Here is a 25,213-nt window from a genome sequence, read left to right as displayed (position 1 = left end):
AACCTATGGTATCAACAGCTTCTTTGAATCAGACATTTTTACCTTGGCTGTGTGTTATAAAAAAGCAATTTCATTGCTCAATGTGGCATTCATCGTTGTATGTACATACTTTATAAATTACATCATAATAGGAAAATTTTAATTTAAATCTGATCAGTATAATCAGTCAGTTACACAATCATTGCACAACAAGGGAGGTCATGAGCACATAAATGGGTTAATGCTGAAGATGTTAATGAATCATTCTGGAAGGGCTTTGGACAATGTGACTTTTAAAGTAAGTCGGTCTTTTATCTTAACTAACTTATATTGCTATACATCTTGATATAAGGCCTTTTCATTATTAAGAAATATTTCAAATGTTCAAAATAAAATCTACCCATGACCTTCAAATGAGTTAAGGTCAATTCATTGTTTACACTTTACTTACTTTATTACTGACCAAAATATCAAGGGTTCAGAACCTGGCCTTTAGTTCTTTGAAAGGTTTCACTACATTTGATCTCTGTGACCTTGTAATTGGGTCAAAGACACTCATTTGAACAAATATGGTGGTGCTCCATGCCAGCATGCCTCTTACCAAATATCATAACCCTTGGCCTCTTGATTATCTTGGATACGTTGTTTAAAAGAATTATTAGGGCCCCGTATCGGAGATACGGGTGCCCTATAGTAATCACTGTCTGTCCGTCCACAAATTTTGTTCCTTGCTGATATCTTTAGTATTCATTGACCGATGTACATGAAACTTGGTCAAGATGTTCAGTTCATAAAAATACACATTGAGGTAAAAAGTCAAGGTCAAAGGTTAAGGTCATTAGGTTCAAAGTTCAAGGTCAAATTTTACATTTTTTCACTGATGAACATTTTGTTATGACATTATGAAGCAAAGTTGATCAGAATTAAACAAGGATTCAACTGACCAAAGGTCAAGGTCATCGGGTCAGGGGTCAAGGTCAAATTTTGTAGCTTTTCACTAGTGAACATTTCGCTTTGACATTATGAAGCAAAGTTGTTCGGAATTAAACAAAGAGACACACTGAGGTAAAAAGTTGAGGTCAAAGGTCAAGGTCATGAGATCCAAAGGTCAAGGTCATTTTTTTAAATCTTTTTACTGATGAACATTTTGTTATGACATGATGAAGCAAAGTTGATCAGAATTAAACAACGAGTCAACTGACCAAAGGTCAAGGTCAAGGTTAAAATTTTGTATCTTTTCACTGGTGAACATTTTGTTATGACATTATGAAGCAATGTTGTTCAGAACTTAACACAAAATCAACTGACCTTAGTTCAAGGTTACTGGGTCCAAAGGGTCAAGGTCAAGTTTTGTATTTTTCACTGATGAACATTTTGTTATGATATTAAGAAGCAAAGTTGGTAGGAATTAAAGAATAAGTCAACTGACCAAAGATCAGGGTCACTGGGTTAATGGTTAAGGTCATTTGGGTCCAATGGTCAAAGACAAAGTGGATCTCTGGCTCTTGATGGAGAAGGTATATAAGGTGAAATAAAACAAATCAAAGCTAACAAATGAGTATTGCACCGGTAATTACATTTCTGTTAGCCCAGCAAATATGGAGGTGGAAGGAAACACATCACATCATAGTACATGTAAAATGTATATTTTGCTTCCTTAAGATTCTTTTTGAAGTCCAAATGTCAAACGTCAAGCTCAGCTATATGGGCAGATTGCTTCTTGATGATTATGGGGGATATAATTGCCACAAGACGGGGCCCTTACTGACCTGTCAGTGTTCTAGTTACATTTCATTCCAATGACCATGAAAGTGGGTCAAGGTCATTTATTTGAAATAAATCTTGTAACACACAATCCCAGCATGTGACCAAATATCATGATCATAGGCTTCTTGGTAATTTTGATGTAGTTTTTAACTAAAAATTATTTGATCTTTGTACCTTTAAAATGAGTAAAGGTCATTCATTGATAGCATTCCATCAAGCATGTTACCTACTCTGCCAAATGTTTTGAAGAAATTGAATGGGTTTATTATGACCGATCCCTGGGACTCTTAATTGGGTCAAGATCATTTCTCCCTGCATGTTACTGGCGACATATTGTGACCTTAGTCTTCTTGGTTCTTAAAAAGTATCTATAATGTATTAACCCATTTGATCCATGTGACCTTGAAAATAGGCCAAGGTCATTCATTTGAATAAAATTAGTAACACTTCATCTAAGCATACTAGGACTGGTCAAAATATCATGTCCCTAAGCCTCTTGGTTATCCAGAAGAATTTGCTCAAATGTTTTAACAGTTACACATGACCTAGGCATGTGACCTTGAAATTTGGTCAAGATCATTTATTTAAACACACTTGATAGCCCATCATCCATGTATGCTACTCGCCAAATATCATGACCCTCTGCCTATTTAGTCCAGTTATTCAGTAGAAGTTTGTTGGAGAGAAAAGCTTATGCCAGATGAATGATGGACAATGCATCATGGCATACTGGTGAGCTCTCTTGGACCCTCAGGGCAGGTAAGCCAATAATTAGTCGGGTTCATGTATGATGAACTAGAGGTAACTTGAAGGGGGGCCTTCGTGAATACCCCCGCTTTGATTGATCAGGAATTGGTGTGAGTGATATGGATTGGAAGAATCAAGTGAAATTTTTATATGCTGCAAGTCTCATGTTAGGTAGATCAGAGGTCATGGTAGAGGTCATAGTGACCTAGATATGGTACGCAACACACCGCCTTCTATGCATGTACCCACCAACCAAGATTCATCACCGTAGGTGAAATAGTACGGGAGATATGCTCCGGAAACCTTTCTGTCGACATTATGTAGGTCAGAGGTCACAGTGACCTACATATGGTAAGCGACACATCGCCTTCCATGCATGTACCCACAAACCAAGATTCAAAACCGTAGGTGAAATAGTACGGGAGATATACTCCGGAAACTTTCTGATGACATTATGTAGGTCAGAGGTCATAGTGACCTACATGGTACGCGACACACCGCCTTCCATGCATGTACCCACAAACCAAGATTCATAACCGTAGGTGAAATAGTACGGGAGATATGCTCCGGAAACCTTTCTGATGACATTATGTAGGTCAGAGGTCATAGTGACCTACATGGTACGCGACACACCGCCTTCCATGCATGTACCCACAAACCAAGATTCATAACCGTAGGTGAAATAGTACGGGAGATATGCTCCGGAAACCTTTCTGATGACATTATGTAGGTCAGAGGTCATAGTGACCTACATGGTACGCGACACACCGCCTTCCATGCATGTACCCACAAACCAAGATTCATAACCGTAGGTGAAATAGTACGGGAGATATGCTCCGGAAACCTTTCGGACGAACAGACTGACGCATGGACGAAGCAATCACTTTATACCCCCCACTTCGAGGAAGCGGAGGTATAAAAAAGACGGATAGCAATAGCTCAAACGATTCTCATGAGCTAAAATAGAAAATTAACTGTTTTCTTCTGTGACAAATAAACAAAAGGCAAATAACTTCTTTCACATTTCCATTTTATTTACATATATGCACATGCATGCAAACAATAATAAACACCTTTAGAACGGTGCTGTACCATGAAAGGTGTAGAACGACCACCAACATTTTTGTAAAAAAGTACTGTTTTGTAGTCAGTTGAAAAGCTTAACATCGTCACAAAGTGGCAAATGTGCTGATTTGCATGTTCTAAATTGTCCATTACCTTTCCATCTGGTGATAGGCCCATGCTTGGTAGCTGACACACTTGTTCAAAAATTTGATTAATGAGAAACAATAAAAAGTCCCTTCTTTGTACTCCCTGTTTTCTAAGGATTATAACCCCTTGGGATCTACTACAGGTGAAATATATGGCAATTCATATATTTTACCATATTGAAGTGGTTTTGTATTTTGTATTAATGAATTGTTTTGTAATTGGATGAACATCATGGCCACTAACCATGAAAATGAAATACATGTAAATATAACGTTTTAGACAGAAAATATTGTTTTGAATTTTCTCAATAATGAAAACAGCCTTACTTCTTTTCCTTTATTGGTAAGAAATTCACATTAATGTTGTACCGATGATAAAAAAAACCATAGAAATACTCCTGTTATCGTCACACTAACCCAATATCTGATATCTGTCATCAATTATAATAATTTCATGACAGTTACACAGAATAAACACCACATAAAATATCTGTCAGATAATTTCTTGAAAAGTATTGTCAGGTTTGTTGAGTCATTCATGGAGTTCTGAGAGTGAAACAAAGGAGTTGTAACTAAATAAGAACCCACACTGAGTGAAGCTTAACCATACACAGTAGTGCAACAACCAGTCTTTGTTGATCAGTGAAGAATCAGGACGTATTGTTTTTCCGTAGAGATAAGAGTTTGATGTGCCAGTCCTCCTCGGAGATATTCTTGGCCCAGTCTGGAATGTTGGGTGTGGGTAGGAGGATGTTGGACATGGCAGTCTTCACTTTCTCTGCTTGTCCTGTAAATATAATACACCGTAGTTCTACTTTCATTATGAGAACTTGTAAAGGAAATGAATAGACATATACCGTAAGGTATGAAATGTGTCACCTCATTCTATTTTCCCCATTTTACATAGGGCAGATTCAACATGAAAAGTTGATATTAAAAACATTCATAGGCATTTCTATCAAAAAAAACAAGAGGCCCAATGGGCCTGCATCGCTCACCTGGTATTAATCTCACACTTGTAATCTTAATAGTGGACTAAATAACAGCTACAGGCAGAATATCAGTGTTTGATTCATAAGAACCTATTAAAAGATTTAAACATATGATGCCTGTGACCTCGAATGTCAAATAAGGACATTAGGTTGAAAGTTGGTCAAAGTCATTCATTTGAACAAACTTGGTAGCCCTTTATCCCAGCATGCTACAGGCCCAATTTCAGCGCCCTTGGCCTTTTGGTTATTGAGAAGAAGTTGTTTGAAGATTTTACGACATTTTACCGCTATGACCTTGAAAGTGGGTCAAGGTCATGAATTTGAACAAACTTGGTAGCCCTTCATCCCAGCATGCTACAGGCCCAATATCAGTACCCTCGGCCTTTTGGTTATGGAGAAGAAGTTGTTTGAAGATTTGAAGACATTTTACCCCATGTGACCTTTAAAGTTGGTCAAGGTCATTTATTCGAACAAACCTGGTAGCCCTTCATCCCAGCATGCTACAGGCCCAATATCAGTACTCTGGGCCTTTAGGTTATTGAGAAGTAGTCGTTTGAAGATTTTAAGACATTTAACCCCTGTGACCTTGGAAGTGGGTCAAGGTTATTCATTTGAACAAACTTGGCAGCCCTTCATCCCAGCATGCTACTGGCCAAATATCATCAGCCTGGGCCTCTTGGTTATTGAGAAGAAGTTGTTTAATGTAAAAAGTTGACACCGGACGGATGTAACTCTTTAGAGGATACAACAAACAAGAGGCCCAATGGGCCTGCATCGCTCACCTGGTATTAATCTCACACTTGTAATCTTAAAAGTGGACTAATATGGAAGGAACACACAGGCAAATTTAGCCCTGTATACTACAGATTGGGAGGTACAGACCGGGGATGTGTACCAGTTACACCAGTAGATGTGATGCCTCAATAGTAGTCATAGACTGATGGTATGACGTTGAAAATGGTGAGTTAATGATGTACATTGCAACCTGGTCCTAAGGGCCATGTAAGCTTATGCCACTGCATGACATCTTTTTTTCCACTGAAAGCCTACTCCACTTGAACTGTTTATAAGACTTTAACCCATTTTGGTCTGAAGCATCACTTGGCCAAGGGATCTCACACTCAATGTTAAATAAATGAAGGGTGGGGCAAGAGAGGATTTAAAAAAATATATCATTCTTTTAAGATGATCAATACAGATTGGGATTCCTACAAATTCCTCAAACATTTTATTGATTAATGTTTATATGCTAATTGTATTGACTGTATAAATTGTATATCTATGTACTGTAAAACGCTTTAGAGTGGCTTAGTTTAGCTTGATAGGGCGCTATATAAAATTTTGTACATGTATATTATTATTATGAATAAACTTTAGTCTGAACTATTACTGCAAAAAGGGTAAAAAAGGCCAAAAGGGGAAATAGAGGTAACACTTTTAAAAAGACCAATTCAGTACATGTGAAATGATTTTAATTAAATAAAGTTTAAAGTATCAATGAGTCGAGGGGATTCAATGCACTGAGAGTGCAACAAGTAGTTACTTCGTAACTGACCTTAACCAAACTTCTTAACCTGGTCACTGAAGCAGAAAATGAAGGTAAGAACCAGCATCAGATTAAGAAGCATCGCATGTGATAAGCATCCTTAAAGCCATGCAAGTTTAGTTGATGTAGGACAGTAGTTACTTGATAAGTGACCTAAACCAATCTTCTTAACCATAGTGCAGATGGGGCCTGACCTCAACAAGTCTTCTTTACCTCGACAGTCAAGCGGAAAATGTAGGTCAGAAACAGCATCTGAAGCATCGCATGTAGTAAGCATCCTTAGATACATAAGCCATTTTTTAGTTGATGTGGGATAATCAATAACTTGGAAACTGAGCTTAACCATTCTTCTTAACCTTAGAGCAGACAGACGGACAGAAGGACGGACAGGAATCTATAAGCATTGATTGCGTTGCAATCCTGCCAAAAATGGCCACCTATACATGTTATATGTTATCTGACGGCTGAGTTTCAGTAGCCCCTTAATTATGTTTTTGTGTCCCAAAATTAGCTTTGACTCTTGTATATTTGGCATGTGTTTTAACTCCATATTCTTACCTGATTCCATTTGGATGGGGGATGTTCTCTGTTTGTTCCATAACAAATCTTTAGATTCAGGTTTTGGCAAATCTGGTAGCTGTGAAATGAAATAAGCATATTACTTGTATGTATAAATAAAGCCAGTAAGGTCAATTTCTTTTCAAAAGTGGTACCTGTACGCTATACAGAAAGTCAGTTAACCTAAAACTATTATTTTATCAAAGGATACCTGTATGCATTACAAAACAAAAGTCTATATACAAGTACTTTGGTACAAAAAAACAAAGCCAGTACAGATTTGTTCACTGAACTTGGTGAAAAGATCGTGAAATTAGTCCTTCTTCAAATGTGGTGACGGTCGCAAATTTGGAGTTGCACAACTATTTCTACGACCATTTGGTATATTTTTGTCAAACTTGGTCGCTAAAATGAATCAAATGTGGTAGTTAACATAATTTTGACGTCAGTATTGGGTGGGCACTGGTTGCGCTAGACAGATGGTTGCTTAATACAGTTGAATTATATAGTAAAAACTGTCAGGAGGAATGGAAAGTGGTCACATAAAACAGATGGTCGTTTAAACAGATGGTCGCTTGAGCAGATTAGACTACTAGTGTCACAGACTTTTATCAAACTCAAAGATAACTACATGTCACATTATTTGGCTACAATATTGTTTGGCCTGGGTGAGTACGAACAAATATGTACAGAAAACATATACAACTTAGTGGTTATATTATTTGAGCATTTTTTTATTCAAAATGCTGAGCTAAATTATGATTTTGCAACAAGGTAATTGCAGTCTCTGTATTTAAGTTTTTCTATTGCATATATATATATGGTGGATATGTCCATCTATTAATGAGCAAACTTGTTAAAATTTGATAATACGTTAAAACAAGTAGAGAAAATTGTGTAAGGGATTCAGTCTTTAAGAAATAAATTCACAACGTTAAATACAGTTGACAAAGTGAGGGCTATTCTTATTATTATTTGTAGCCATCCACTGGATAAAACAACTGACATGATGCACCATGAAACTAGATCAACCATATGTGCAAGCTCATCAGCGAGCTTGAACAAAAACAATACTCCCAGCTTCATTTTATCTTGGTATTGAAAACTTTGTTTGCCAGGAGTATAATACCAAATTTGAATCACAAATTCGATCTTTCTTCAAGCACATCTACATATGATGTACTTTCACTGTGCTAAAATACAAAAAAAAATACAACAAACAGCTAAGGAGGTGATGTGTTTTCAAGGTTTCAGGAGCAGAGATTAAAGCTTCAAGGGCCATAGCTCCAGGAAATATAGTCAAATCTTGAATTCCTTTCTTCATGCACATGTATATATAATGTGCTTTCACTGTGCAAAGGTACAAAATAATCCAACATATAGCTAAGGAGAAATTGTGCTTATAAGGTTTCCCGTGCATCAATTAAAGCTTCATGAAGGGCCATAACTCCAAAGTTAGAAACATAGTCAGTTTACAAGGTGTTTTTTTTAAATTATGTAGTACAATGTACCTTCATATAGCCTGTTTCCTGTCCACCAGTGGACTGATGCAGCACAGAGTGATCAAGCTTATTTAAATGTTCTGATTTGTCTTTATCACAGTCAGCTGTGTTCTGGCCTTCAGCACCTGCCTCAGTCGAGCTTTCACTGCTCTGACTGGACTGGCTGAGGTCATCAGTGCTTGTCACACTGGTGCCCATTGTATCACCAGATATTTCCTCAGGTTCCTGGGGTAACATCTGATATCCATAGTAACTATCCCCATCTTCATTCTCACTCTCTGAATCAGAGTTAGCATTGTCAATGACAAACTGGGGAGTAGGGATGCTATCCACTCCCTCTTCATCCTCATCTGAGGGGGGCCCCTTGTCGGTCTCACCATCTGGCTCTGGTTGAGGAGACATTCCAAGTGAGTACTACTCTGATGTGTCTGTTAAATATACAATATCATAGACATGTCAGTTTACTTGAAGTAACTCTAATAAGAAAACATTGAAAATTTTAAACTAGATTGCACATACAAAAAGGCTGACCCCCGGTTGAGCATAGAGGCTGGGCTAAAAAGAGGTCATAACTGGGAAATGGTCAAGATCCCCACTCTACTACAACAGTATATATTTACAAAAGCTGATAAAAATGAAAAACACACATAAATATACTACCAGGATGAGCAAAGGTCTTGACTCGCTCCTGCAGACCTTAGTTGCCCTGGGTCATATTTTGAAATGGTTGAGAAACCCACCCAATAGCTAAATATAAAAGTGTTGGGCATATAAAGACAGGAACAAACTCATGATATCGGAATAGACTATAGGGTCTGGCAACATCCCTAGGGACTTAGTCCTTTGGTCACAGCTGTCAGCTTGAACACAGAAACACCCATCCTTTAGCCATAAACATTACTGGGGCTGCTGGGGCCTAGTGGTTAAGGCATAATCCTGGCAACTGACCATATAAGTTCACTAGCCTTCCACCACTGGGTCGCAAGGTACTGGCCACAGGTTAATGTTTTTTATCCAAGAACTCAACCTCAACCTAGCTTGCTCTCCCTTAAATATATGACCATAGCTGTTAATAGGACGTAAAGAATTAAAAAAAAAAGACACATTACTGTGTATGAAATGTTTGGAATACATATATGCTACCAGGATTGGCCTCAAGGTATGATCCTATACCTATGGGGCATAATCCTAGGTCATCCAATGGAAACAGTTCAGATCCCCTCTCTAATATTACCAGATAAACAATTGCTCTGCATAAATGGACAAACAAAAACATGTTACGAGAATTGGCTCAGGGTTTGTCCCGACCCCGACTTCAAATCTCTGGGTCGACCACAGGTACTTGCCTTGTCTGTCATTATTGGTGTGTTGGACAGAAGATACAAGTGTAATAGGACAAGGAATAGTAATAAAGGAAGTTCCGTCGCTGGTCCTCGAACCCGCGACCATTGGCTCTCCAGCCCGATGCTCTACCGCTGCGCTAAAGTGAAATTCCCTACAGCTGACGTTTGTAATTCATCCACATCTTTTACACTATTCCCCCTTTTTTTCAAACACCAGCCCAGGGTCTTTAATTGACTCCTCACCTAGAGTTCTCATAACTTGAACAGGAGGGTCAACAGCACCAATTTGTAATAGGAGGAGGAATAATGATAAAGATAGTGCTGTCGCTGGGGGTTGAACCCGCGACCCTTGGAGCTCCAGCCCGATTCCTACAGCTGACGCTTGTAAGGCAACCTGACCAAGCACATCTTTTACACAAGTAGCTGTGGGACGACATTGAACCTAACTGTTAGCTATATTGAATTTTTTGTTCTACGTTGAGCATTAAGATTCTGGCTACTACGATTGGTCCCAGGGTCCAGCCGTATCCCTGGGATATTATTAACAGTACGCGCATTACTATCCAGGAGCGCGATATGTAGGCCTTCTGACAACGTCAATCTCTTGTCACTCTGGTCAGATTCGGTACAACTTTGTATCAATGCTTCGCTTTTTATAAACTCAACGGGGATATAATTTGAAAACAAACTAATTTAAACTGGTGAGTTAAAAGCTTAACATATAATCCTCAGTACTTTTTGGAACGACAAGTCCCCTTCGAAGACAGTGTAGTTCTCTCGTCAGATGCAATCGAGATGAGGCGGTGATTGTTATTTCAGGAAATGACACCAAAGGGAGACAATTCTGATACCATTCTGACGAAATGCGCATGCTTGTGATTCCGTTCCGGTAACAAAATGGTAAGAGTGGTGGTGTTCGTGTACGATAACAATTAGTTGATTTTAGAAACATTTTCGATAAGCAGGAGTTCAGAAATACTCTATAAATGTGTAGCAATGACCGGTTATCGCTTTAAATTAGAGGTCGATCCTCCCAGCATTCTTCGTTCTGAAGTATGTTAATTTGATCTACATTGTACAATGACTTGCTGTTTTGAAGACCCCCCCCCCCCCTCTTTCGTCAGGAACAGAATTGAAAAATAATACTAACGCTGTTATTATTTTTCCGGTATAAATTATACTTTGACAATGGAAATATTTTAAACGCGTTAAAATGTCTGAATGAATTCGAGGGAAACTTGTCCGAGTTCCTTTTTCCTGTTATATCGATACCTTGATTGAGCTCTTCACCATACAATAAGAGAAGTCTTTCATATGTGATGATGGTTATATTGTATAAAAAATTAAGCTGGCTGGGCGGGCTCCCAATATCAGACCAATATTTTGATTGATTCAAGTCATATATGTAATCTGGTGTAGTAAATGTTTTGAATGCAGCCAAATAAATTTAATTGGCTATGCCATAGAACCTTAAAATCAAAAAAACAACTTATACCATACAGTACAGTATATATATCGACTGATAGCACATGTTGCTTTCATGTTTGTTCACTGTATTGTTAAGTCGTCAATGTTCATATGTTCCATCAATATTTTCAGATTGGGGAAAACCACCAACTTGCCAGTTGGCGTATGGATTTGTTACTAATAATACCCGAGTAACTTTTGTAAATAATATTTTGCCAAAAGATGTTAACTGAAAGCGTTGACTACTTAGAAACTTGATATAACTCTACTGGAAGTATTGCATCTATTTTTGGTACTTTCCCACATGCAAATATAGTTTATTTTTGCATTTGTATGATGTTTCATGACTAAATAAATGCGACTTGGACCAAAAAATTGAAAAAGTTAAGCTTAAGTGATTTTGGCTATTTTAAGTAACAAATCCATACCCCAATTGGCATATAATAGGCGAGTTTGTGTATTATAAGCAAGTTAGTGGTTTTCCCCGACCTGATCTTGCTAGCTCTATCCACTATGCCCCATTCAGTTATACCGTAGCGATGATATCAACTTATAAGCCGGACTCATACATCTGCGGAATAGGAAATCTTATATTTCAAATAATATTTAAGCAGTTATTTAGAACATGCTATATGAAAATTATCCTGCTTTCTAGTCCATTGATTTTCAAAAGATTGATTTTGCACTTCAGAAATACAGTTGAGAATAAAATGTTCTTTCCCTTTTTTTCACTCCTGATTGTTTACCACAACAAATATGTCATTGGGTTCTAAAATTTATCTGCCACAAAAATTAACCCACAGGGTAGTTTTCAAAAGTGCTGGTCTTTTGAGCAAATGGATTTGAAAAAGTACTTTAATCGCCTAGATGTGAAATATAAACATATACTGGCCTGAAAATTACCATGCATACATAATGTACGGGTGTACTTCATGGAAAAACTAGCCTTTATATCGATATGGTCTTTCAACAGAAAGTTATTTATCACCAGTTTGCCTGTTCATGGCTTATTTGAAAAAAGTAATAAAACAGTATGCTTGCTGTGAATGTAGTAATTTATTTATCTAAAGACATCTGTAAAGTCAGAAAGTGTTGTTCTATCTCTGTGTCCTTAGCTTTCAGTTTATCCTACCTGAATGTTTTCATTTGTAAAAAATATGCATGCATAAAAATGGAGCAAAACAGACAATGTTTTATTTATTTTTTTAATAATCTTGAGATATAACATGAATTAACACATAAAACTACATTAAATTAACAACAAAAAATTTGAAGTGCAAATTATGCCATTAGCTTTTTATTTCCTTATGCATGCATGTACCTCCAATATTTTAGTTCCATATTTATACTCGCTGTAAGTTGCATAAACTGTACACAGTGATGTACTATTGTACTAGCTAGGTGCCCTGGGCTAGTAGATTAATCATTAGCCTGGTGAAATTTTTCAGTGTTTACAATTAAAAGGCTTGTTGAATTATTCTACTTATAGGCCTGCAAGCTATTACTATACTATTATTCACTCCTGATAAATGTTGAGAGTAGATTTAAAAATCAGTTGGTTATACAATAATGCATAGACTTTATCCTGTCTATGGCCATCATGATGAATATAAGATCTCATGATCATGTTTGGTAAACCTACATCAAATGCATCATATTTAATTGATCTAGTTTAGGTTTTGCAGACAACTCTGTTATGAGGAAAAATATATATTGCAATTGTTGCCTTTTTATAAAAGAGGTCAGGAATGCTAGAGTTGAAATTTGAATTTTCCTGTTTCAGGGGCAACAACAGTCCGGCGGGGCTGGAGGCCAAGGGGAGAAAAAAGATGACAAGGTTTGTTTTAAGGAGGCTTACCACATCAGATTAAATGGCCAAAAGGCTTTTAAACTGTACATAATGATTCAAGAATAATCTAGATAAGGTTTTATGAATACAAACCAATTTTATTATCTGACAGCATGTTTTTCATAAAAATAAGCAGTGAAAGAAACAGTTTCACAGATATAAGTTGAAAAGTTGAAATACATAAAAAATAAAATAAAATCAGCAAAAGAATCATCATCATATCAATTTTATTAAAAAACGAAATTGCTGCAGTTAATATTTTTTGGAAATAAGCAGTTTTACTGAAAATTACCTTAATTTATCCAGCTTTAATGTTTAAATTAACTATGATAGAGTTTTTTAAGGTCTATAAATATCAGTGGTGTAACATCATTTAAACATTTCCACTTTTAGTTTGTTAAACATTCTGACTGCATGTCAATTCATGGTGTCTTAAGTAAAAGATATAATCAGAATATATGTATGCTCACCACTTTCTTTACAGGAGAAAAAGAAGAAGTATGAACCCCCAGTGCCGACACGTGTTGGCAAGAAGAAGAAAAAGATGAAGGGTCCAGACACCGCCAGCAAGCTCCCGAAAAGTTGGTCATCAATTATCTTTCCATTCATAACAACTTATAAAAAATTGTAACATACAAATGCAACATAAAAGTAAAACATTAAATGGCGTTGTGAGAAGGCTTTTATATAGCTGCAGGAACCTTAGCTTAAGTCGAGGTCAGATAAACTATTTTTTTATCTTGAAATTTTAGATATTGTACCAAAGAACTATGGTCTGATATCCAAAACTGATCTGACCTTGAGCTATGGTTTCTGCAGCTAGCTTCTATATAGATATATGAATAGCACATATATGACATAAATTTGATATATATTTATTTGAAGATTAAAATGGTATCGGACTTCTAAATATGTATCATGATATATTAACATGTTTATGGAATCCTTTCATAATAACTTGACTTTTTGAAATTTATGTATTTTTCATTGCATGCTGGTCATGTAATTATGATAATTTCTACATTCGTCATATGGAAAATCTTATCATAGAAGACAACGCTATTTTTATCCTCGTTTTGTCATAATAATAATAGTGTGTCATTGTCAGTTTTAGGAGTTGTTTCTATTGGAGATTAATCGTTGGTATCCGTTACCCTGACCCATCTAGTCGGGCCTATGTTATGACAATACCAGAAAGATATTGAACTCTGAAACTGCTTTTTTGTTTGACAGTCACACCACATACAAGATGTCGACTGAAGTTGTTAAAGATGGAGAGAATCAAAGACTATTTATTACTGGAGGAAGAATTCATCAAGAACCAGGAGAGACTGAAGCCACAAGAAGAGAAACATGAGGTAAAGAGCTGTGGGTTGTTTAGAACATTTATAGAACATTTAGAGAATAGAAGTAACAAATACATGACAACTAGTGATCAATGCTGGATGTCTGTTCTGTTTGACAGTTTAGACTTTTATTGGTCAAAGTCATCTCTACATTTACATCAAGTTTACTTTATATATGTACTTGGGTATCTGTGATTTTGAATGTTAATTTCACATTCACTTGAAAAATACTAATTTGTGCATTATGGAAAGTTCTTTTTACACAACAAATATAATGTTCTATGTGACATTTCGATGACTAGTACGATATGTACACTGTCACCTTCATCAGACAAACGACCAGTGAAGCGTATGCACACAAAGGTATAAAATGTGAACGAGTTGTCCTCAAAAATTGATGTTGATTCGGCTACGCTGTAAGTGTGTGTATAATAGTTGTTATATATGTACCAAAATTACTCTATTCAGCTACGCTTTGTTTAATACTTGGTCGTAGATATGCGAGTCTTTGAGCCCCCTCGTCTCAATTTAGAACTGGCCCACTGCGGCGTATCCAGATGGCTTCCTTTATCTGCCGCTTGAACAGATTGCTCTCTCTGTCCAAAACTTCGGAGTTATCCCAGTCAATCACATGATTTTTCTGTGTGGCATGGTCTGTGATTGCCAATTTATTTATCATAATCTGAGACTCCCACTGCTTCCTTTCTGATCTGGTGAATTTCCTACCTTCTTGGGTTTCTGTGTCTTTCCAGTGTTCACCAAGGCGGACCCCAAATTGCCTTCCAGTCTTTCCAATTTACGAAGGTCACAGTTTTTGCATCCGATTTTGTATACGCATTCTGCCAAGTTTTCTTTAGGTGTTTTATCCTTAGGATGTACTAGGATATTGCAAAGCATCTTGTGGGGCTTCATGGCTGTTGCTATGCCATGACCACAATATATCCTCTGGATGGTTTCGGATATACCCTTTATATACAGGATGACCAAAACGAATTTGTGCAGTATTGAATTTAATAGCAGTTTTGAGTTTACTACCATCTGAAGTGTAAATATATATAAAGAAATATTTACTGTTGCCTTGGATTAATGGATATAAGGAGCTTATTATTTCGTTGTTTTTTCAATACCAAAAACTTTTCATTTTGTTGAAACTTCATAATAGTAAAACATTTTATCTCGTTGACAGGAGGAAAGGACCAAGGTAGATGAGCTGCGTGGCTCGCCAATGTCTGTTGGTAACCTAGAAGAAATAATTGATGACAACCACGCCATCGTGTCAACATCCGTGGGAAGTGAGCACTACGTCAGTATACTGTCGTTTGTGGACAAGGACCAGTTGGAGCCTGGATGCTCTGTACTCCTCAACCATAAGGTCAGTACAAAGTGGAACTTGGTTTAGGTTTAGCGTAATAGTCTGTTAGTAAAATGTGTTTATGACAAACATACTTATGAGGACGTCATACTTCTTGCATGGCTATATTTTGTGACCACTTGGCAAGGATTTGTCTTGTTCAAATTAAACTTTATAAAACAAGTCTTTATCCCCTGGAAATTGTTAAACCCATGTCTTAGTAAAGTAATTTTAATGGATGTAAGCAAAGTTATGGGAGTTCAGAATTTAGGTATAGGTAAGCTTTAGTGGAACATATTTTCCAATCTTTATCTATTTATCATGTTTGATTTAAACAAAAACTTTTGTTATTAGAATAATATTTGGTTGTAATATAACAGAGTAGATATCAATAAGAATGGAAAAGAATATTTGGAAACTTTTAAAAGGTCCATGATATGTCAGAAACAAGGTTGACACAGCCTTTGTTTTGTAGTGTCTGATGTTCATTCTACTCATGAATGTATATGTAATTTGAACAGGTGCATGCTGTTGTGGGTGTACTGTCAGATGATGTGGACCCCATGGTCACAGTAATGAAGCTGGAGAAGGCTCCACAAGAAACATACGCTGATATTGGTGGTCTGGACCAGCAAATTCAAGAAATCAAGGTTTGTATGCTGACATCACATGTATTCCGTCTTTGCGTATTGCAGAGTTATCTTCTCTTGGGAACAGGTATTGATTGTAAGTCATTGGTTTGTGCGAGAAAATTACATCGTTTTCTCAAAAATTGATGACATTACTCTCACAAACAAGTGACGTAACAATCAATACCTGCTCTCAAGAGAAGATAACTCTGCAATATGCAAAGACGGAATAATGTGGTCTAGGTAAAGGCTATTCCAGGAGGTGGGGGCAGGCTTGCACTTAACATTCATTGGTCGTGGGGTTTATAAATGAGGGTCCTTGGCCACCTCTCCACTGCCTCTTTTTGTGTTGACTCTAAAAAATCAAATGATATCTAAAAGGGAAAGTCCTCACATTGAAAAAAAACCTTCGAAACTTAGGTGCATTCATGGCTTATATACGGTACACTGATACATATTGTGTATCTCCAACCATTTAATAGGTTTAGTCTCGTTCATTTTCATATCAAATTAACAAAAATTGAATTAATTCAAACAGTAATAACTGTACATTGTTTGTGTAAGGTTACTGTAAACTCATATATTAGTGATAATATTATTTTATCACTATTTATGATTGAAATATTGTGCCAAATTATAATTGTTCAAATTACAATTACAGTATTATTGTGTGTATATGCCAGTTCATCAATGTGCTAGCTACCTGTTAATATTTGATAATGCACTGACATATGAGTGTATGTTTACAATACACATGTGCAGTTGAGTACCAGAGATTTGAAAATATTTTCTTCAGATGTGTTGATGAACATGCTTAATTATGATTGTGTAATTTTGTTGAGTACAGTTCTTTGTGCCCCGAATCTGGATTGTACGAATATGATTAGTTTACAGTCTATCAGTTTGTAGTGCTGTATATCTGTTGGTGCCATTGATCTGCCTTAAGTGGCTCTGATATTTTAACATACTTTGTTGGAAAGTTTAACTTTCATTATTCATGTTCTATTGACATGTAGGAATCTGTGGAACTGCCTCTAACACATCCAGAGTACTATGAGGAGATGGGTATCAAACCTCCAAAAGGTGTTATATTGTATGGTCCCCCAGGCACTGGTAAGTCTAACCAAACATGCCAAAAAAACTCTGTCTCAGTAATGTTCTAAGTATAATGATATAAACCAAGAAATGTGAAAAATTATTTATGTATTAATATGTCAAAAAACCAAGAAACCAAAAGTTTGGTATATATATTGAAGTTTGTATGTATTGACAGAGAAATGTTTAAACAACTGGGTTCAGGAAAATCAGGCTAAATCTTCAGTATTGACTGTCGTTGTCAGTTGATTAGACAGAGTACCAGGCAAGTGCTGAATAACAACATGTCAATAGATGATATCGCAACCAGTGGAACTCTTCAAATAGGAGGGGATTTAACTGTACTTGCTGGGGCAACGGATATATAAACAACATGGCAGCGCCAAAACATTCAGATACAAATTTCCACAAACTTCCATGTAATGAATTGGGTAATATTTTAAAGTCAAAAGGTATCACCTACTCCATATAAGAATAATGGGGAGCTAGTACACCTATGATAGCAAGCAGACATGTTTAATGGGCCAGATATTGAACAAGAGGAAGAAGCTAAAGCGTCACAGTTGTGAAGGACCGTCAGTGGCGTACAGAGTATCGTGTGTTAACTTTATGCAAATGAAATGTCAGAAGGCTTGTTTTAAACGAACAATTTGATTGGAATGTCATTACTAAATGCATTTGATATGACCTCTATTCTTGTGAGTTATTTTGTTGGTTCAATACAGTGAAGGTGGGACATATTGTTTACACATGGCAGATTGTTTTGCCCCCGTATCCTCGCATTCTCTCGCAAGACTTGTACATTTTCCGGCAAGAACTCTTCGAAGGGGAGTAACTCGTGGATGGTCGCGATAACATCTATTAACACCATGAGGGTGTTAAGGACAGATGCTCATTAAGTTATAGTAGTCACTTATTACTGAACTGAAGTTAGAGTGATACCAACAATCTGTATTAATGCTGTGACATCGTTTTTTATCTGGCAGGTAAGACATTACTCGCAAAGGCAGTGGCCAATCAGACCTCAGCTACCTTCCTCAGAGTGGTTGGCTCAGAACTTATCCAAAAATATCTGGTAAGTTTTAATATATTTCCAACATTTTTAACCTATGTTTTATTTGAATATTGCTATGATATTTTTTGTTGGTTTTTGTTTATGATTGAATATATAGTTTGATGAAACTAAAACATCTTTTATATTGATATTTTTAGGGTGATGGCCCAAAACTTGTACGGGAACTGTTCAGAGTTGCAGAAGAACATGCTCCATCTATTGTATTTATAGATGAAATTGATGCTGTGGGAACAAAAAGGTGGGTTCCCTCACAATTGTACTTCAATATCTAATGCTGAAGTCTCATATCAGCATTGTTGCCAGCCATTATCCTTCACTTGATGAATTTTTTTTAGGTTTTGTAGTTTTGATAGTAAGAGTTATTCCCCTTGTTGCAAGCAGCACTGCTGATAGCTTTGTACCCATTAAAAGGAATATGTTTGAGTAATTTGTACACCAGATTGATTTTAGAAAATTATTAAGTCTGACTGACATGATGTCAAGGATCTATTAATAGAAAAACGTGTTTGAGGTATTAGAAGTACTTTGAGATTTGTTACTAGAAATATACCTTTTATTGGCCCTAAAGACCTCTTCTGTATTGATCGGTCGTTAAGAACTCAATAAATAAATACTAAAATTTATCCTTGTAAGAGATATACCTAATGAAAGACATTTTTGAAGATGATGTCGACACAAATCAGTCATTAACAGCAACTTCTTTGCCAGTGAGTGTAGGAGTAAGTGTCCGAAATATTAATGCTATTGTTATCTCAGAAAATGTTATTTTTGGTTTTAGGTACGATTCTAATTCTGGGGGTGAGAGGGAGATCCAGAGGACCATGTTGGAGTTGTTGAATCAGCTGGATGGCTTTGACTCCCGGGGAGATGTCAAGGTGAGGAAATATATTTGCCAATTTATCAATCGTAGGTGGCTGTGGTCTTTGTCTTGGCTTGTTACTTGATTTATTTACTGTGTCTGACTAACATTCGGTGTTGTTTTGAAGGTCGTAATGGCTACAAACAGGATTGAGACTCTGGATCCTGCCTTGATCCGACCCGGCCGAATCGACAGAAAAATTGAGTTCCCATTGCCTGATGAGAAGACGAAAAGGAGAATATTTAATATCCACACAAGTAGAATGACCCTTGCAGACAATGTCAACATTGATGACTATGTCATGGCTAAAGATGACCTCTCTGGGGCAGACATCAAGGTGAGATAAATGTCACAAAGTACTGCCAATTTCAGCTGCTTTTGTGAGGTATGCTATAGGGCTGTCATGGGTACAGAATGTTGGTCGATGAACTCGAAATTTAAAATGCAACATGTACCTGTTGACTAAATTCATTTGTCTAATTCAATTTTCTATAAAGAGGGATCTATATCATTAGAGCAAAGATAGAATTTATTTTCTGTGACTAAGTTTCTTTGATGAAAGTATCCATGTATTTTCTTTGTATTAACTGGTACTTTATTAATGTAAGACAATATAATTAATCATCACATGTCAGTCATAAGTTCCAGTAACTAGGAGTAGGACTCTCACAGATCATTGTTGTAGTCTTCTTGCTATGAGTCATTACTGGCAGGGTACAGTTGCAATCAGGAAATCAAATCACAAAACAGTAAAATGATTTAACCAACATTGTCTTTATTTACACCTGAAAAGGCAGTGTAAAACTGAGTAAGTCTTCTGAAACTGACTCAGCACAGTCAGCACACATCTGATATGAACAAACTAAACAATAAGTTTCCAAGGGGAAATACAGTCATTAGAAAACCAAACGATAACAAGGTAGAGCATGAGAATATGTTACAAAACGATAAATTGTCGTCACATTAGAAGGATACTGAAAGATTTCATTCTTTCACTTTGTATGCAATGTACATGGCAGTGATAAAGAGTTTCCTATTTTGACAGGTAACTTCCTTATCAAAACCAACCCCTAATGGGTATTTACTTGTAACACCCATAGTGTGCTATTGAATTATGGTATCATAGTTATGTTTGTATGAAACTACCGTCTTTACTGTTGAGATGAATTTTATTATGTTAACTTTAATAAGAGTGTTTTCAACGTTGTCTTTAGCACATTCATGCAAACTATTAAAAATCCATATTTTCGTACACAATATTCGTAAATCTGTCATGAAGCAAGTAATATATGTTTTATTGACACTTTTAACTTTGTACAGGCTATATGTACAGAAGCTGGCTTGTTAGCACTGAGAGAGAGGAGAATGAAGGTGAGGAACGAAGACTTCTCAAAGGCAAAGGAGAATGTGCTGTACAGGAAAAACGAGGGCACTCCAGAGGGGCTGTATCTCTAATGTCTGTACGGCCGTAGGATCTCATCAGAACTTCCCAGGACCACAAGAACCATGTCTGGGACATTTTGGATATCTGTAGTGCTATGTTTAAATATTCAAGTGGAAATTTACAATTTTGAAAAAGGGATTCTATGTGTGAAAATCATCAAATATGAAAGGAAGTATGAGTGAAAGTTTATTGTATGTTGAAAATGATAATGAATAAAAACTTTGTTGTCAGTAAATAAGGTGTTTCCAGTGTCACAAATTTATGTCGGGTTAAAACCACTGTCAGTTTGTTCTGGACTTTCGACTTTTGAGGATATTCTAATGAAAGTAAAAAAATTGTGTATATTATTTATTTGTAGCAAACTGTGTGTAGGACAATTCTGTGATCCAAGGTCACAGTAGGTCACATTTAAACCTTCATAATTATAAGCGCATTGACAAATACAGCTGTAATGCATAATGAGTGAAGGATTCCAAATTGTCTTACTAAAAGAAGTTTTACCCAAGTTACACAACTGTATTTAAATGTAACAAAAATGTTTATTTGCTGGTAAGCACTCACTGTATAGGAAATATTTCAGGGGGAAGAAGCACACCCTATGAATTAAAACTAAGTAAAATCAGAAACGTATTGAAAAGTAAAAGTATGTATGTTTAAATATCCCGCACGGAACACGTTTGCTGGGGATATTTGATTGGGCTCCGTTCGTGCAAGGTTTTTTTTCTGGACCAGAACTCTGAAACCGTTCAAGACAACTATTAAAAATTTTGTACAGCTATCAAGCTAATACTCTAGTAGTACCTTTTGCTATGGAGAAGTTCCCCATTTAAATACTTTTTCTGTTACCATTGAAACAGATGGGCCAAATTACAAATTTCAGTTGTATGGATTATGACTCCAAAACCGTTCAAGATAACTACCTGAAACTTTATATAACTATCAAGCTAGCATTCTGGTAGTGCTATTGTTATGGAGGAGTTCCCTTTTTCATTAAAAAAAATAGTTACCATAGAAACAGATGGGCAAAACTACAAATTTTGCTGTTTCTGAAGTAAAATGTCAAAACCTTTCAAGATAACTACATGTACCTGAAACGTTGTCCACTTATCATCCTATCACTCAAGTTAGGCAAAATTACAAATTTTACGGTTTCCAGATCATGCCAAAAAAATTGTTCAAGAACTGCCTGAAACTTTGTACACTTTGTACAAGCTATCACTCGCTTAGTGCAATTTGCTACTGGAGGAGTTCTCATTTTGGACATTTTTTCTTCTTTTTCTGTTGCCATGGAAAAAGGCAAAAATACTATATTTGAGGTGTCTCAAGCATGATCTCAAAACTTTTAAAAATAACAAATTGAAATTTAACCTGTACACTTATCAACCTAGCACTCTATTGGAGCCGTTTGTGTTCAAGATGTATACAGGATTTTTTGTTGTTGGGGTAGCTATCTGTAATAGAACTGCATAATAGCCCTAGTATCTGTGAGGCCCTTGGTGTATCTTTACAAATACTAAGCATAAGGAGATTGATACAATCATGTACGATGATGGGCCCAGCCCAGCCCAGCCCAGCACCTGGGGACTAATTCTGGGTCATAACAAGTAAACAGCTAGAATCTTTATCCTATAAACCACATGAACAATTACTTGGCATGAAGAGAAAAACACAATCATGCTATAAGGATTTGCTCCATGCTCCAATCCCCACCCTGATGACTTAGTCCCTGTCTTATAACAAGGGAATTTGAGGTCCTCGACCCATAGCCACATGAACAATTACTGGGCATGAAGAAACAAACAATCGTGCTATCAGGATTGGCTCTGTGCTCTAGCTCCGCCCAGAGGACTTAATCCCTGGGTTATAACAACCCATGAGACACAAACAATTACTGTATGTGAAGAGATAACTACCACTGTAGACACTGATCATGATACCAGAATTTTCCACTGGTCCATTTAGAACCCCGGGACGTGGTTCAGTGTATTTTTAATGGAATTGATTGGGATCCCAACCACATATACGTGTAAACATATGTAGGTATCTCAACCAGATTTTCTATGAAGCATCCTTGGGACAAGAGAGGTGTGATCTAAAAGGGAAAATACTAGCAACACAACACCACCTGTAATGCTAATATTTTGCAATGTTTGCTTTGATATCCAGAGTCATTATTCCGTCATGACCGATATACCTTTCGTACGAGTTCGCCGAATTTGACGTTGAATCGTCAATATGCAACTTCGTGATCTTTAATTCCATCGAGTTGACGTCCGTTTCGTCATCGTTGCGCTATGTGAGCGTTCATCCAGTCGTGTTCACAATAACCACGGACTTAGATAAATTCCTTGCCATAACGTACATCAGTCAGTCATAAACGCTTATGTCGCGGAATAAGACTAAGTCCGTTACTATATGTTAAGTCTGTCGAATGAACGCCATTCCCGCCATGACGTCAGGAACGCTTTAATCAAGTATGTCGAATGTACATGTACCAGTTCAGTCATTACCGCTATACGGCCAAATCCGTTAGTTATGTCAGCCGTGTTATCGTTCATCGCGTAGTCCATTTTTTATGATTTATTATTCACAAGTCCACCAAATGAGCCGTTCATTTCACCACAAGCCTGGCGGAGTGTCGTTTATCCAGTGTAATATAGCCGAAAAATCCTTTAGTCCCTGTCAAATGCTCGTCCATTCCGTCGACATTACCGCTAGTTTCTCTATCCGACGACCCCGTCATAAATCCGCTTATTGAGTGTCAACTTCATCACGAGTCTGCCGAGTGAGCGTTCATGCCGTCATAACCGCCATGAAGAAATCTGTCGAACAATGACCGTCTATTGTCTTACCAAACGAAGTACCAAAAATGCTGTAATAAAGGCTGTCCGGTGATCGTCCATCCTGTTTTGACCGCTATTTCCCCCTTTGGCCGCTTTGTAAAGTCTGCGGAATCGTCTATCCCACCATGACCTCATTAGTTGGTTACAAACCTGTCAACTCAAACGTTTATATTCAAAATAAATTCTGAACTACCGCAATATTGCGTTAAGCTGAAAAGACCTTGATACCACAAGGAAAGGTTTTGTACGTGTCGTTAATTTGCTCTTGGCTTGACCTTTAAACTTACGATACACACAGATTGTTCAGGTCACGTTTTCCCATTGTATTACAGGTCCGTTACCTGGATGTATTCCGGGAATCCTTCAAAGGATCCCGAAAGTCAACCCACTCCGAAGACCATCTGCGCGTCGGTATTTTCATAGGAATGTTAACACGGAGTATAATGTATTCGGTGTTTTATAAAAGGTGGAATAGTTTATCATTTCTTAAAGATTAAATGTTCTTACATGAACACCACAATTATAAAGTGGGACTATTGGAGCGCTACTTCTATTGTAGAATATAAATTATACTGAAGGGGTGCGGTGGGATATTTGAATGTCGCAATGAAAACGATTTTCTTTCTCATAATAACATGTTAAAGGCAAATAAAGTTTTAAACGTCTCTGATATAGCAAAGACTGGGTTAGTGTGTTTCGGAAATATAAGGTGCAAGGCTGTACATTGTTAAACCGACAGTTTTAGCGCTTCAATGAGATGTTATACCCTCAGATCAATAAAAGTCAACTTCGATCTTCACCTCACGTGATACTGCAAAACGTTCAGGGTACACTTTAAAGCACGTGCCGTGGTATAACATTTCATGTACGTTTTATTAACACCAGAGTAACTAGATGTTACGTGTTTACTACGTCACCAACACCACAGGCCAGACAACGATATTACATTGAAATTGGGTGTACTTCTAGACGTAAAGGTAAAATTTCTTTGAGAATTGCCGCTGTGCAACCGATCTGCTTTAAAGCTACATAAACACACGTAAATGTATTGGTTGGGAAGCAGACAGGTCTACCTAACACCCGAGTAAGCATTGTTATTTGACCGGACTTTAATTCGTCATATCACAATAACGGGAAACGGCCCAGCCTAATACCACAACAATGGAGCGTGATCCACTAAGCGATTTATGTACTGTTTTATAGACCCCTCGGACCAGTGATCCACTAGGCGATTTATGTATAGTACTGTTGTATAGACCTCTCGGACCAGTGATCCACTAGGCGATTTATGTACTGTTGTATAGACCTCTCGGACCAGTGATCAACTAGGCGATTTATGTACTCTTTTATAGACCCCTCGGACCAGTGCTCCACTAGGCGATTTATGTATAGTACTGTTGTATAGACCTCTCGGACCAGTGAACCACTAGGCGATTTATGTATAGTACTGTTGTATAGACCGCTCGGACCAGTGATCCACTAGGCAATTTATGTGCTGTTTTATAGACCATTCGGACCAGTGATCCACTAGGCAATTTATGTACTGTTGTATAGACCGCTCGGACCAGTGATCCACTAGGGGATTTATGTACTGTTGTATAGACCCCTCG

The 25,213-nt window shown here is 37.1% G+C and overlaps 2 protein-coding genes across 2 annotated transcripts; one reads left to right on the top strand and one right to left on the bottom strand.

Annotated features, from left to right (window-relative positions):
• Positions 1-3,504: 3,504 nt before the first annotated feature.
• LOC110466342 (male-enhanced antigen 1-like) lies at positions 3,505-10,486 on the bottom strand. The gene is made up of 4 exons (XM_021522783.1): positions 10,381-10,486; positions 8,312-8,730; positions 6,801-6,879; positions 3,505-4,491 (listed from the first exon to the last, which is right to left on the bottom strand). The coding sequence occupies exons 2-4, from the start codon at positions 8,702-8,704 to the stop codon at positions 4,355-4,357; spliced, it is 609 nt and encodes a 202-aa protein (XP_021378458.1). The 5' UTR covers positions 8,705-8,730; positions 10,381-10,486; the 3' UTR covers positions 3,505-4,354.
• Positions 10,487-10,505: 19 nt separating this feature from the next.
• LOC110466341 (26S protease regulatory subunit 4) lies at positions 10,506-20,995 on the top strand. Its single transcript, XM_021522782.1, has 12 exons — positions 10,506-10,545; positions 12,896-12,949; positions 13,446-13,542; positions 14,195-14,319; positions 15,494-15,679; positions 16,180-16,308; positions 17,304-17,400; positions 18,369-18,457; positions 18,595-18,695; positions 19,236-19,332; positions 19,444-19,653; positions 20,637-20,995. The coding sequence occupies exons 1-12, from the start codon at positions 10,543-10,545 to the stop codon at positions 20,769-20,771; spliced, it is 1,323 nt and encodes a 440-aa protein (XP_021378457.1). The 5' UTR covers positions 10,506-10,542; the 3' UTR covers positions 20,772-20,995.
• Positions 20,996-25,213: the final 4,218 nt, after the last annotated feature.

This window comes from Mizuhopecten yessoensis, unplaced genomic scaffold (assembly GCF_002113885.1).
Source record: "Mizuhopecten yessoensis strain PY_sf001 unplaced genomic scaffold, ASM211388v2 scaffold11131, whole genome shotgun sequence".
Lineage (NCBI taxonomy): Eukaryota > Metazoa > Mollusca > Bivalvia > Pectinida > Pectinidae > Mizuhopecten > Mizuhopecten yessoensis.
The sequence above is the reverse complement of the archived record's forward strand: the minus strand, read 5'-3'. Positions and strand labels throughout refer to the sequence as shown.